The sequence below is a fragment of the Phaseolus vulgaris genome, chromosome 9 (assembly GCF_000499845.2).
Source record: "Phaseolus vulgaris cultivar G19833 chromosome 9, P. vulgaris v2.0, whole genome shotgun sequence".
NCBI classification, from domain to species: Eukaryota; Viridiplantae; Streptophyta; class Magnoliopsida; order Fabales; family Fabaceae; genus Phaseolus; species Phaseolus vulgaris.
In genome coordinates this window covers 32,680,440-32,692,786 of record NC_023751.2, presented here as the reverse complement: position 1 = coordinate 32,692,786, position 12,347 = coordinate 32,680,440, and the positions used below count along the sequence as shown (strand labels likewise).

General features: G+C 31.7%; 1 protein-coding gene across 1 annotated transcript; it reads left to right on the top strand.

The window, feature by feature from the left end:
- Window positions 1-6,747: 6,747 nt before the first annotated feature.
- LOC137820452 (BTB/POZ domain-containing protein At1g30440) lies at window positions 6,748-11,232 on the top strand. Its single transcript, XM_068624554.1, has 4 exons — window positions 6,748-7,782; window positions 8,454-8,523; window positions 8,969-10,192; window positions 10,423-11,232. Exons 1-4 carry the CDS (start codon window positions 7,724-7,726, stop codon window positions 10,999-11,001), a joined length of 1,932 nt encoding a protein of 643 aa, XP_068480655.1. The 5' UTR covers window positions 6,748-7,723; the 3' UTR covers window positions 11,002-11,232.
- The last annotated feature ends 1,115 nt before the right edge of the window (window positions 11,233-12,347 follow it).

Below are 12,347 nucleotides of genomic sequence, written 5' to 3'. Positions count from 1 at the left end.
CGTGTAATCTAAAGATTTTCAAATTACTGAAAGTAAAATTTTTGTAACAAAATTTTCATAAATAGGTGACTTTGACATTTTTTACGGCTTAGTGGAGTGCAGAGGAAAGAATCTATAAATAATCAGATGGTGTGTTGTCCTTATCATCATCCACATGTCAGGACCAACTTCATTCCAAATAACAATTGCAAACTCACGTTCCACACAATCTGAAAATTATTGTTAAAACGTAAAATTAATAAGCGTTAAATATGCTTTTTTTATATATATTTTTATGAAAAAATGATTTTTAGTTTTTAGTTTAAATTTTAGAATTTTGTACTTATAATAAAGAAATGATTAAAATGATTTTGATATTTATAGAAAAGAAATTATTAAAATAGATCATTGTTAATTTTTTTTACATACATTATAAATTATTATGTATTAGGATATTAAGATATTTCAAACTAAATCATTGTAAATATTTTAATATTATAATATAATTAATTAAAAATTAATTTATTAAGTTAAAAAACACACAAAAAAAACTTATTTTAATAATTTATTTGTTACAATAGAAGGTATAAAATTTAAATTAAAAACAAAAGTAAATTTCAAGTTATAATACAATAACAAAAACATATTTGACTCAATTAATAAAAATATCAAAAGATAAATTTAAATCAATAGAAACACACCATTCAAAAATAAGTTAGTTTACAATTTAAAGAAAACGAAGTCATGTAAAATAGAAAAAAAAAATATGCTCAAAAGAATTCAGTTTACATTTTTTAAAAAAACAAAACCGTGCTAAAAAAGGCATATAATATACAACAATGCAATAAAAGAATATATTAGGTACAAAGTTAGGTTAATAAACAATGTATGAAAATAATGAGATTAAAAAAAGCAAAAATATATGAACACAACAAAACATGTCCATCACAAAAGTAAAGTCAAAATACAACAATACTAAACATATACCTCATAATCGAAGTGATGGTCATGAACATTCTCCATGGTATGTGTTATGGTGTCTTCTGAAAATGGTAGTGAAAGGGAAAAGGGATCAAATTTTAATAACTCTAAACCACTTAATTGGTAAATGGATCATATTACCATTTCATTTACAATTGGAATTATATAGATTAACACATGTGGATTCGATTGCAAGGAAATCCGTATTAAAATACATACAAGAAATTGAATCTGAAATATTAAATATTATTTGCACCTTAACATATTATTTGAGCCTCCAACTAAATCCAACAAACCTTTAATGAATAAGTAATATTAACGTAAAAATATACACTAAAATTAAAAATTACACAATTATAGAATTGAAATAATTGGGAAAAAATAGGTTTGAAATGAATACAAAATATTTTTTTTATAATTTATTGCTTCAACCTGTACTTTTTCAAATGGTACTGTTTGGGTCAAAAGATTTTATCCGCTCTGTTATAATATAACTACGTGTTGGTGTCGTTCGAATTATGGGTATCGGTTGTTTGTGTCGTCCATTTGTATGATATTGTGTCTATGGATCTGCCTTAACACATTTTGTGATTAATATTCTGACATTGTATATGGTTTTACTTCTAATCTCCTTTAACCTATCATTAATGTGCTTAGTTGTATATGACAAGAGTCTCGATCTCATGTGGTATATTAAATATTAAGTAAATGTTATTTAGTAAAATAAATTGTTGAACATAATTAACAAAAATTAATTAAATTTAAGAACTTAATAAAAAAAATATCACAAAAAATTATTTGGAGAGTTAGTTAAACCAACACATTTAGAGTTGAGAAGACGAAATGTATAAGAAGTAAACAATATTAAGTGAATAACCTATTATAAGAAGATACATCCCATAAATTTCTACACCATAAATATGACACATTAAAATTAATCCATTTCATGTTAGAAATTATGATAAATCATTGGCCATACATTTTACAAAATGATAAATTATTGTGCAATCATTTTATAAAATAAATGTAAACATCCAAACACACTACATAATATATGTTAACTTTAAAATGATATTAATAAATAAATAAATAAACATAAAACAACTAATTAAATTATATTTTTCATTTTTCAATCTTAATGTTTATTCCAAAGTATTCATATGAACATCAATGTTTATTGAGTAAAAAATGATTGCAACATCTCTTTTAAATTACCAGATCATTATTTAAAGTCAACATTAATATCCAAGTCAATTATTTGTGATTCAATATCATTATATGCATAAAGACTTACTTAATAAATTATGTAAAAAAAAATAACATTAGAGTATACAAAGTTTGAAAATTTTAGAGAGAAAAAAAAAATCTACTTTCTAAAATTTGAATATAGGATCTCTACAATGTCAATAGATAAAATATCACTCCATAAATACTTGATTGACTATTTTCATAATATACCAGAATATACATCTTCCACGATTAATATTCAATATACATATAAGAATATGAATAAGAAAGACGATAACCTGTCAAAGTAAACAAATTAACTACTTGTGTAATGTAATGCCATGTTCTAAAGTCATCATTCAACCTTCTTTGTACTTCACAAATATTTTAAAAACTATGTAACCAAAATTTATCATGTCATTAAGACAATTTAGGATGGTGATTTTGAAAACTGTCAAAACATGTAAATTGACAATAATAGTAAAAAAAACTATACGTTAGGTTGTATCATGTACAAACATTAATTATTAATTAGACTTAAGAGATGAAAGCATACAATGTTAAAACTTTGTCTCACTAATCAAACACAAGCTCATAAATTTGTCTTGTTGAGCAAACACAAACGCATTGATTTTCAATGTCACTATGAATTCAAAGATTCTATGATTTAAAAAAAAAAAATTGCAATATAAAGCACAATTTGATTATCAAATGACACATATTAATTGTGTTTAATATTTAATATTCTTTTCATACAAATTAAAATTAGGGGTTTGTGAATTGAGAAATGTATAAATGTTGTTGAAAACATGAATAAATTGTAAAACCAAAAATCAACAAGATAAAAAGGTCAATTTAGAGATTCAATAACCAAACAATTCATTTTATCATAGTTATTTAAATATTCAAATTCGAGTTTGAACAATTAACCGATTAAATTAATCAATTAAATCAGTTTTACAAATCAAACCAAACCATAATTTAATCCAATTTGTATATAATTATAAAATCAAGATTCAATTTATTCCTAAATTGATTTCTAAAATCAGAAATGCAAATTGCAATCACATCGTACAAAACTGAAATTAGAGAAGAGAATAACTCATAGCATTAAAAGAATCGGTGCAAAACTCATTTCAATTTGTTTAATCTTTATTCCATGAGTTGATACTCAAAAATTAGTTCTCCATGGATGGAGAACACAAAAAGAAATTCAGAGAAACAAAACATGAGAGAAAACAGAGAAAAAGAGATGAATAGACAATTACTAAAGCTAAAAATTAATCAAGTGATTTTTGTGTACAAGTTTAGAGCACATTTAGCCTATATGTATGCTCTGAATTTTGAGATAAATATGAGCATAAATGTGGAATCTAATTAGGTTAAGAAGCCTGATTACAAAAGTCTAAACCAAAACTAGGAGAATTGAATGCGCATAGGTTCTTTTACAAAAATTTAGCAAATATGGTGCAACTTCAAAAAATAATATAAAATATTAAAAAAATCCACTATCGAATAAACCAAATGTCCAATTTTAACCCTGCAAAATTTAGAATCCAATGAGAGTAGAATTAAAGAAAAATAATATTTATAGGAAAAGTTATGGCTAAACTAGTGACTAGATGTGAGATTAGCTAAAAATACAAAAATAAAGTCACTAGATACATTGAACCCAATTTAGTACTACATAAAATAAATGATTTAAAAATGAAAATAAATCATATGGAAAGTTCTTTCACTATACAATGAAGTTATAAATGTGTGCACAAATATATATCATCACCCCAAGCTTCATTTGACTAATTAGACACAAAAATATAACTTTATCCAACTAATCCGATGTTAGCGTATAATTTTAAACACTTTATCTAATAAGAGACATCATATTTATGTGGTCATAATTAGGGAAGGCAAAGCGGGTCAGCCCGCCTGCATAGCTCTGCGCCGCACTTGGCTAGCAAAATACGGGTCGGGTTGGCCCACAAAATATGGTTCGGGTTGGTTCGCCCCACAAAGTGAATGCGAGCTAGACTTTTCGTCTTGCCCCGCATAAGGGTTGACCCGCGGGTTTGCCGGCCAACCCGCACTCTCTTTTTTTTTAGAAATTGAATGTTTTTTTTCACTTTTCTCTTGAAAAATTGTCACAAAAAAAAAAAAACAAAGGCATTATTATGATTAATACAACAACAAACATTAATTGAATGTTACATGATCCAAGTATCAACCTTCCAATATTCTTGACTTACCCACTACCTTATATATCCATTATTATTTATTCCAAATTACATGAAAAATATCACATCCAACATCATGTATTTTCATCCCCAAATCTGGACCAAAAAGGAGTCTCAAGGAAATTATAATTCCAATGACCCTTGTAATTTTCTACCCCAAAATGAAAAAGGAAGAAAAACAAAATATTTACTCCACTGCTGCCAAAGTCATTTTTTTTTGGTTTGTGGGCTTGCGGGCCAGCCCGCCCTGCTGCTAGCCCGCGGGTTATGCGGGTTGAAAAGGTGAGTCCGCCTTGCGATTTTTACTAGAGGGTTGCGGGCCGATCCACACAGTCTGCCCCGCTTTGCCATCCCTAGTCATAATACTAAGGTATATATATATATATATATATATATATATATATATATATATCCATGTTAGCGGAATTATTCCCACAAATTTACAACAAAAATACTTAATTTCACATAGTCACAAATAAAATAGGTTTAATTAGTTGTAGGTTCTCATATACTCGTATAACAAGATCAATAGTCATACTTCATGAAAAAAAACAAAGTGAACTAATCTCATTGTTAAAATATACATATTAACTTCATTAATAGGTTTTATTAAGCTACTAACATTTTTGGAGGAAAATTATAGAATGATCATATGGAGATGTACATAAAATCCACACATTATTAATTGTGGAACATCATTACTAGAGGATATATCAACATTACAACTCTAGAGAAAGAATGCACCCAAAAAGTTTGACTTCATGGACTTGAACAACAAAGCAATATATGTGTTTTGTTTAAAAATGAATTAAAAAAGTTTGTAGGTTGAAGACGAATGAGGAAATTTAGGACTCCTTAAAGATCTATTAGAAAGGAAATAAGGATTTAAAGTTGAGAAAGTTGTCATCTCACACACCAATTTGAGTCTTTTACCATGAATGATGATGATTTTGTTGAAGACATATTTGAAAACATTCAATATTTTAAAATTTGAGGGTTAAAACATGTGAAATCCAATAGTATACATTGCAATTTTTTTTTCACCACAAAATCCTCAATAAAATGTGAAGTTGTGGAAATAAATTACAAAACTCTTAAAGTGATAGTTCAGAGAGACAATGTTATGGACAAAAGAAATTCTGTTTATGAGACCCCGCATAGGCCCGTCCCATACTTGGCCCGCCTCGCATAGAATTTGCAGGCTGATTTTTCTAACCCACCCCGCATAAGAAATATTTATTATTATTTTTTATTTAGATGCATTAAGTAAATGGTCTCATAATATTATTTTCATGAAACATGCGTACTAAGATGTTATTAAAAATTTCAGAATGTAAAATATGAGGCTACATGAAGAAAATATGGGAGTGTAGAAAAAAAGTTATACATCTTAAAGTTATGCGAGTTATGCGGGCCAACCCGCCCTGCCCCGCACTTGGCCCGCGCGGACTATGAGTTATGCGAGACGGGTCTAAACAGGCCAACAAGTTAAAATAAGCAACCCGCCCGTGTTTTTTTAGCGACCCACACGGCCTGCCCCACTTTGCCACCCCTTATTAGATAAGATTCCCATGTGAAAATATAGAACACAATTTATATGTTATATCTTAAAACCAATCATCAAAAATGACAAAATTTACTCTAAGATTAATAAATATATATTTTAAAGTTATTTTCACAAATCAAAGATTTATTTATAAATGTTAAATTTGATGAATTAGAATATACACTAATAAGAGATTATCAAATATAGATTATCATTTTAGAAATTTACGCATCAAATCAACATATAGAGATCCAGCATTAAATAAACTCCCTTACTTTGATAGTTTTAAAAAATAGATACATAATTAAAAGAAAATCCAAAACATGTAAGCCCACAAAAACCATATTACAGGTTCTGTAATATCCATTCTAAATTATCTTATCCTAAATTTAAAAAACATGTTCCAGATATAGGTAGTAGATAAATTTTTCCTTTCATAAGCTAACCTTCCTCCAACCAAAATAGAAATCATAGAAGGTTTTTGTTTTCTTATGGAATATGGGAAGAAAAGTGGCGAAAATGAAGTAGTTTAGTCTGACTCAATTTTCTGGTAGATAATCTTTTTCTTGGTTGATCTGATCCACGAGTGAAATGCTGATTTTTATACAGAAAAAAGAAATGGAAGGTGGAATTTGGTTTGCCAAGTTGATTGAATTGTTTTAAACAACTTTCCTTTTTAAATTGATTCATGCCAAGTTCATTTTGACAAGTATCTGCATTGTAATCAGCAGCAGTAGTTGCAATTTTAATATTTTGATTAAGAAAACTGTGATTGGACCCAAAAGAAAGGTATGATTTTGAAGCTGAACACTGAACGGCGAGTGCGGTGGAAACGCACATGGGCTAGCTGGGGGTCCTTCCTTCATTCAGCTGCTACGAAACCGACAGTGGCAATAAACAAAGGAATTTCCCTAATAAATACAAAATACCAAACCGATTTTACTTCCATCTTCAACTGTTCTTGTTCTCCCAAGTCAAATCCAGTTTACTTAGTGCCCCAAATTATTCATTATTATTATTACTATTAATATTTTATTAATGGAGATTCCGTGCTCGAGAAAAGAGCAATGAGTGTATTTGAAGACACGGACCCCACATGGGTTCGGAGGGTTACCCTTTCAGATGCCAAAACCCATTAATGTTACACATTGCCCCATGTCCCAAAATTATAACTTTCCACACACATGCCTGCATTTAGATGGAGTCAATGCCTTCTATTTAACCAAGCTGTTACTGTTTGCACTTTTTCTTTGATGGGTTTGAGTGGTTTTTTGTTTTGCTCCTTCTGTCTCGGTTAGTTTGGTTTAGGCCTTTTCCGTTTGTTTGTTTGTTGGGGGTAGAGAACTGGGTTGTTGACCTAAACTGAGTGGTGATAAGGAATTTAGGTTTCTGGGGATCAATTTTTATTTTTTGGGAAGTGGGTGTTTGTGTTTTTTTGTACCCTAGCAATAGTGGAGTGGTTCTAGGGTTTTTGAGGTGGTGGTGTTATTGATTGAATCTGGTGGTGGATTCGGCTCTTTCGGGTTGTTGGGTTGCTGGGAATTTTGATAAAGGTTGTTTCTTTTGGAGAAGGGCATGGAAAGAAGCTGCATTGTGAATCAATTTCGTGGAGGGTGAATTTGAGGCCAAGGGGTGCTGCGTGGTACAGTGTTTGTGAAGGGTTTGATTGTGTTTCAAATTCAATTGGCCTTGGATCTGTTTCTTCACTTGGTTTTGTTCACCGATTGTTGTTCTCTTTTTGAGGATTCGAGTAGAGATGGCTTGCGTGAAATTGGGTTCCAAAACTGATGCTTTCCAGCGTCAAGGGCAGGCCTGGTATCTCGCCTTATCCTTTTGTTTGCTCTGTAAATTACAGTTTTGTTTTTTGTGTTCTCTCTCTCCTCTCTCTTCAATGTGACGGTTTTTTCTGTGTGTTGTGAAGCCTAAGATTGGGAAGAACTTTTTCCTACTTGTAAGCTGTGCTTTTACTGAATGCTGGCTTGTTTCGTCGAGAGTTTATATTGGTTCACATTATTGAACTCGTTTCTTTTTTATTACTCTTTCTTGTTGGATCTTCCTATGTCAAGTTCAGTTTGGTGCATAAGACCTACGTGTAAAGCGTGAATGAAAAGTGTTTAATGAGTTCCTTCCCTTTTTAGTAATTTGATATAATTGGTGAAACATATATGCATGGCAAAATTCTAATCTGTTCTTCCTGTGTATGATGGTCGTTGTACTACTTTGATGCCAGTTTGATAGAAATGAATTTGTCAATGAAGATTTTTTATCTTAAACTTGTTCTAGGAGTGCTGAATTTGATTTATCTTCTTCATGGTCTATGAGGAACTGTTCTTAAGTTTTTCTTTATAAAACTAAGCCATTTATAAATGGGATTGTTCTTAGTTCAAACAGATTGAAAATGCAATGTGCCTGTTTTAATTTTTTTATTTGAAAAATTCATCAGAGTTATATAATCTGTAACATTTTCATTGCTGTCATAAACATAGGTTCTGCACGACTGGGCTTCCTAGTGATATAGTTGTTGAAGTTGGAGAGATGTCCTTTCATCTTCACAAGGTATAACATATCTACACCTATTCTTTTAGTTTATTTTCATCACATTTAGTTGATGCACTATTCAAACATCAGTTTTCATAAGTTTCTAGCTTTAAGAATTTGATCTAGTCAGTTAAAAATTTGCTAAAGTTTACATGAAGGATAGAAATCAGATTTTAGGATGTATGCCGTCAGTGTAACAGTAGTTCAAAATAAAGACATTGCTACTGTGAAATGTAGTTGTAGTTTGGCATGTTTATGTGTTAATAAACACTTGATAAGTATTGTTATAGGAGCATTATGTAAAACAGTGCCAAGTTATAGCTCCGTTTTCGTCCATATATCATTTCTTACATGTTTGATATTACCTTCTTAGCCAAAATGTATCTCCATCTAAAAGCTTTCTCTCGTTATTTTGAGTATAAGGTTTTGTGAACTAAGCTAAATGAATTCATGCTTAATGCAGTTCCCTTTGCTCTCTAGAAGTGGTGTTCTGGAAAGAAGGATTGCTGAGGTTTCTGAATCAGAGGAAGAATGTGTCATATCCCTCAGTGACATTCCTGGCGGTGCCAAAACATTTGAACTTGTTGCAAAATTCTGCTATGGAGTGAAACTTGAACTGACATCATCAAATGTTGTGTACCTCTGGTGTGCTGCAGAGCTTCTAGAAATGACTGAGGAATATGGTGAAGGTAATCTTATTACACAGGCTGAAACCTTTTTCAATCAAGTGGTACTCCGCAGTTGGAAAGACTCTCTGAGGGCACTTCAAACCTGTGACGATGTTTCGGACCATGCTGAAGAGCTCCACATTGTGAAAAGATGTATTGAGTCACTAGCAGCAAAGGCGTCTACCGACCCAAATTTATTCGGGTGGCCAGTGCTGGAGCGTGGTGGTCCTTTGCAGAGCCCTGGTGGAAGTGTTTTGTGGAATGGAATAAGTACTGGGGCAAGACCAAAAAATTCAAGTGCAGATTGGTGGTATGAGGATGTATCGAATTTGAGTTTACCTCTTTATAAGAGATTAATAGATATCATGGAATCTCGAGGCATTAGGCAGGAGATTATCGCCGGTTCTCTTGCTTTCTATGCTAAAACATATCTGCCTATGTTAAATCGACGTCAGGTTTCTGGTGAGTCCAGCACCCGCCTTACACAGGTAGCTATGGGGTCTCCACTATCTGAAGATGACCAGAAGATTCTGCTGGAAGAGATTGATGGTTTGCTCTCAATGCAGAAGGGCCTGGTCCAAACAAAGTTCTTGTTTGGTTTACTTCGAACAGCCATGATTCTACGAGTGAGCCCCTCTTGCATATCTAATTTGGAAAAACGGATCGGCATGCAGCTTGACCAAGCTACTCTAGAAGATCTCTTAATGCCAAATTTCTCATATTCTATGGAGACACTTTACAATGTTGACTGTGTGCAAAGAATTCTTGACCATTTCCTTGCCATGGATCAGGTTACTGGCTGTGCCTCTCCATGCTCAATCGACGATGGTCAATTGATTGGATCACCTTCATTAACACCAATCACCATGGTAGCCAAGCTGATTGATGGTTACCTTGCAGAGGTTGCCCCAGATATTAATTTAAAACTTCCCAAGTTTCAGGCCCTCGCCGCAGCAGTTCCCGAGTATGCCCGGCCTTTGGATGATGGTTTATATCGTGCATTAGATATTTACTTGAAGGTATATCTACACCAAATTGGTTTATATCATTATATAATTAGTGTTTAGCATGTTTTTGATATACTTAGCTCATGTTTATTTAATTCCCATCCTTGATTTAGAATTGGGCATGCTTTACCCAAAGAATGTTTCAAATTTATAATGCATTTCCTTCTATGCATGAGTTACAATGGCTTGTCACTCTTCTAACTAATTTGGACTGATTCACTGATGCTGTAACAAAACTACAGTCTCACCCATGGTTGGTGGAGTCTGAGAGAGAGCAGCTATGTAGGCTGATGGATTGCCAGAAGCTCTCATTAGAGGCATGCACGCATGCGGCGCAGAACGAGAGGCTACCGATCAGAACAATCTTTCAAGTTCTATTTTTCGAGCAGCTTCAGCTCCGGACTTCCATAGCCGGTTGCTTTCTAGTTTCGGATAATCTGGACGGATCGAGGCAGTTGAGAAGTGGTGTTGTTGGATCTACAGAGGGTGGGTGGGCATCAGCAGTGAAGGAAAATCAGGTTTTGAAAGTGGGAATGGACAACATGAGGATGAGGGTGTGTGAGCTTGAGAAGGAATGTTCAAACATGAGGCAGGAGATTGAGAAATTGGGTCGTTCAAAGGGATCAAGCGCCTGGGGAACTGTTTCTAAGAAACTTGGGTTTAAGATGAAGTCTCAGATGTGTAGTGCTCAAGAAGGGTCAGTTAGCAACCAGAACAATGCAAATAATAAGGTTGAGAAGTTGAAAGAAAGACATGTAAAGCACAAGAAAAGTTCTTCTATTAGTGACAAAGCATCAGTTTCTTCAATTGTTCATTCATAGTCTTCTCTTTCCTCTCATGTAATCAATTTCTTGCTCCCTGCTTCTCATTCAGATGAAGTCTCTGTATTGTGTAAACCCTAGATTTAGCTTCGTTTATTTATTTTTCCTTTTCCCTTCCTTTCTCCCACTACCATGCACATTATGTCTCCTGGTCCAAAATATTCCATTGTTTGAATTTTAACAGGTAAATCCTTAGAGTTCTGAAATTATTCGGAAGTAACTGTTGCAACACACTCTCTTCTGATATTTCTTGGGACACATTCACTCTATCATTATAATGACCTTATGGAAAATTGTTCTACATGTCATTGAAGAATGATAATCATGTTTGTTCAGAATATGACTGCATTATTGATGTATATGTGTTGGTTTTGAGGGTTTCTCATTTTTATCTGCACTAATTAATTTCATCCATTCTAAATATGTCTTTAAATCCAAGCCAAATTTTAAAAAGGAGATCACTTTTTTTTATCAAATATCACTCAAATTCGATATTTTAATGATTAAAAAGATAAGAGAAATGTCTGTGTTATAATTTATAACGATAATAATTAATAAAGATACACATTTGGATAATTATTTTTCTTTATATACATTTTCTTACTATTTTTGTTTTGCAATAACGGTTTATTTATTAGATAACGGTTTCTTATTAGATAACTGTCAACCATGCCTGTTTCCAATAGTTATAGCTTAATATATTACCACTAGTTTCTCAACTACTTTTAAAGATAGTTTCTATAAAAGAAAAGAAAATGACTACTGTGGTTTGTTACTGAATCACAATATAAAATTATTCTATACAATTGATACATATTCTATTTTCTCTTGACGATAAAAAAATGTTTGATTGAATAAAAATTAAAAAGTTTTTTGGAATAATAAGGAAATTAACTAAATAAATTATTTAAATACATACATGTTCTATCGAATTATTAGCCAACATCGTGACAAGTCTATTTTATTTATTTTTAAACTAAGGATACACAAACTTAACAAATGTGGAAGTGGAGCTATATATTTTCAAGGCATGGAGTTTGCTTCTTTTATCTTTAATTGATTAAAACTCAATCTTTATTTTTTATAAATTTACTCTAATTATGTACACCTATCTACTAGGGTCGTATTTGTCTCAACATCTATACTTTTCATAATTATTAGATTGCTAATAAATGAAATTAAGGATGATTTATAAACACTCTTTTCACTTAAACAAAAGTGTTTTTAAATAGAAAAGTGACATAAGCATTAAACACCTAAATAAAATATATCATATCCGATAATTGTATGTATGAAATTAGGTGAACGTGTAAAAATGTAAATGAATTTTCGCTTCATCTTTTTCC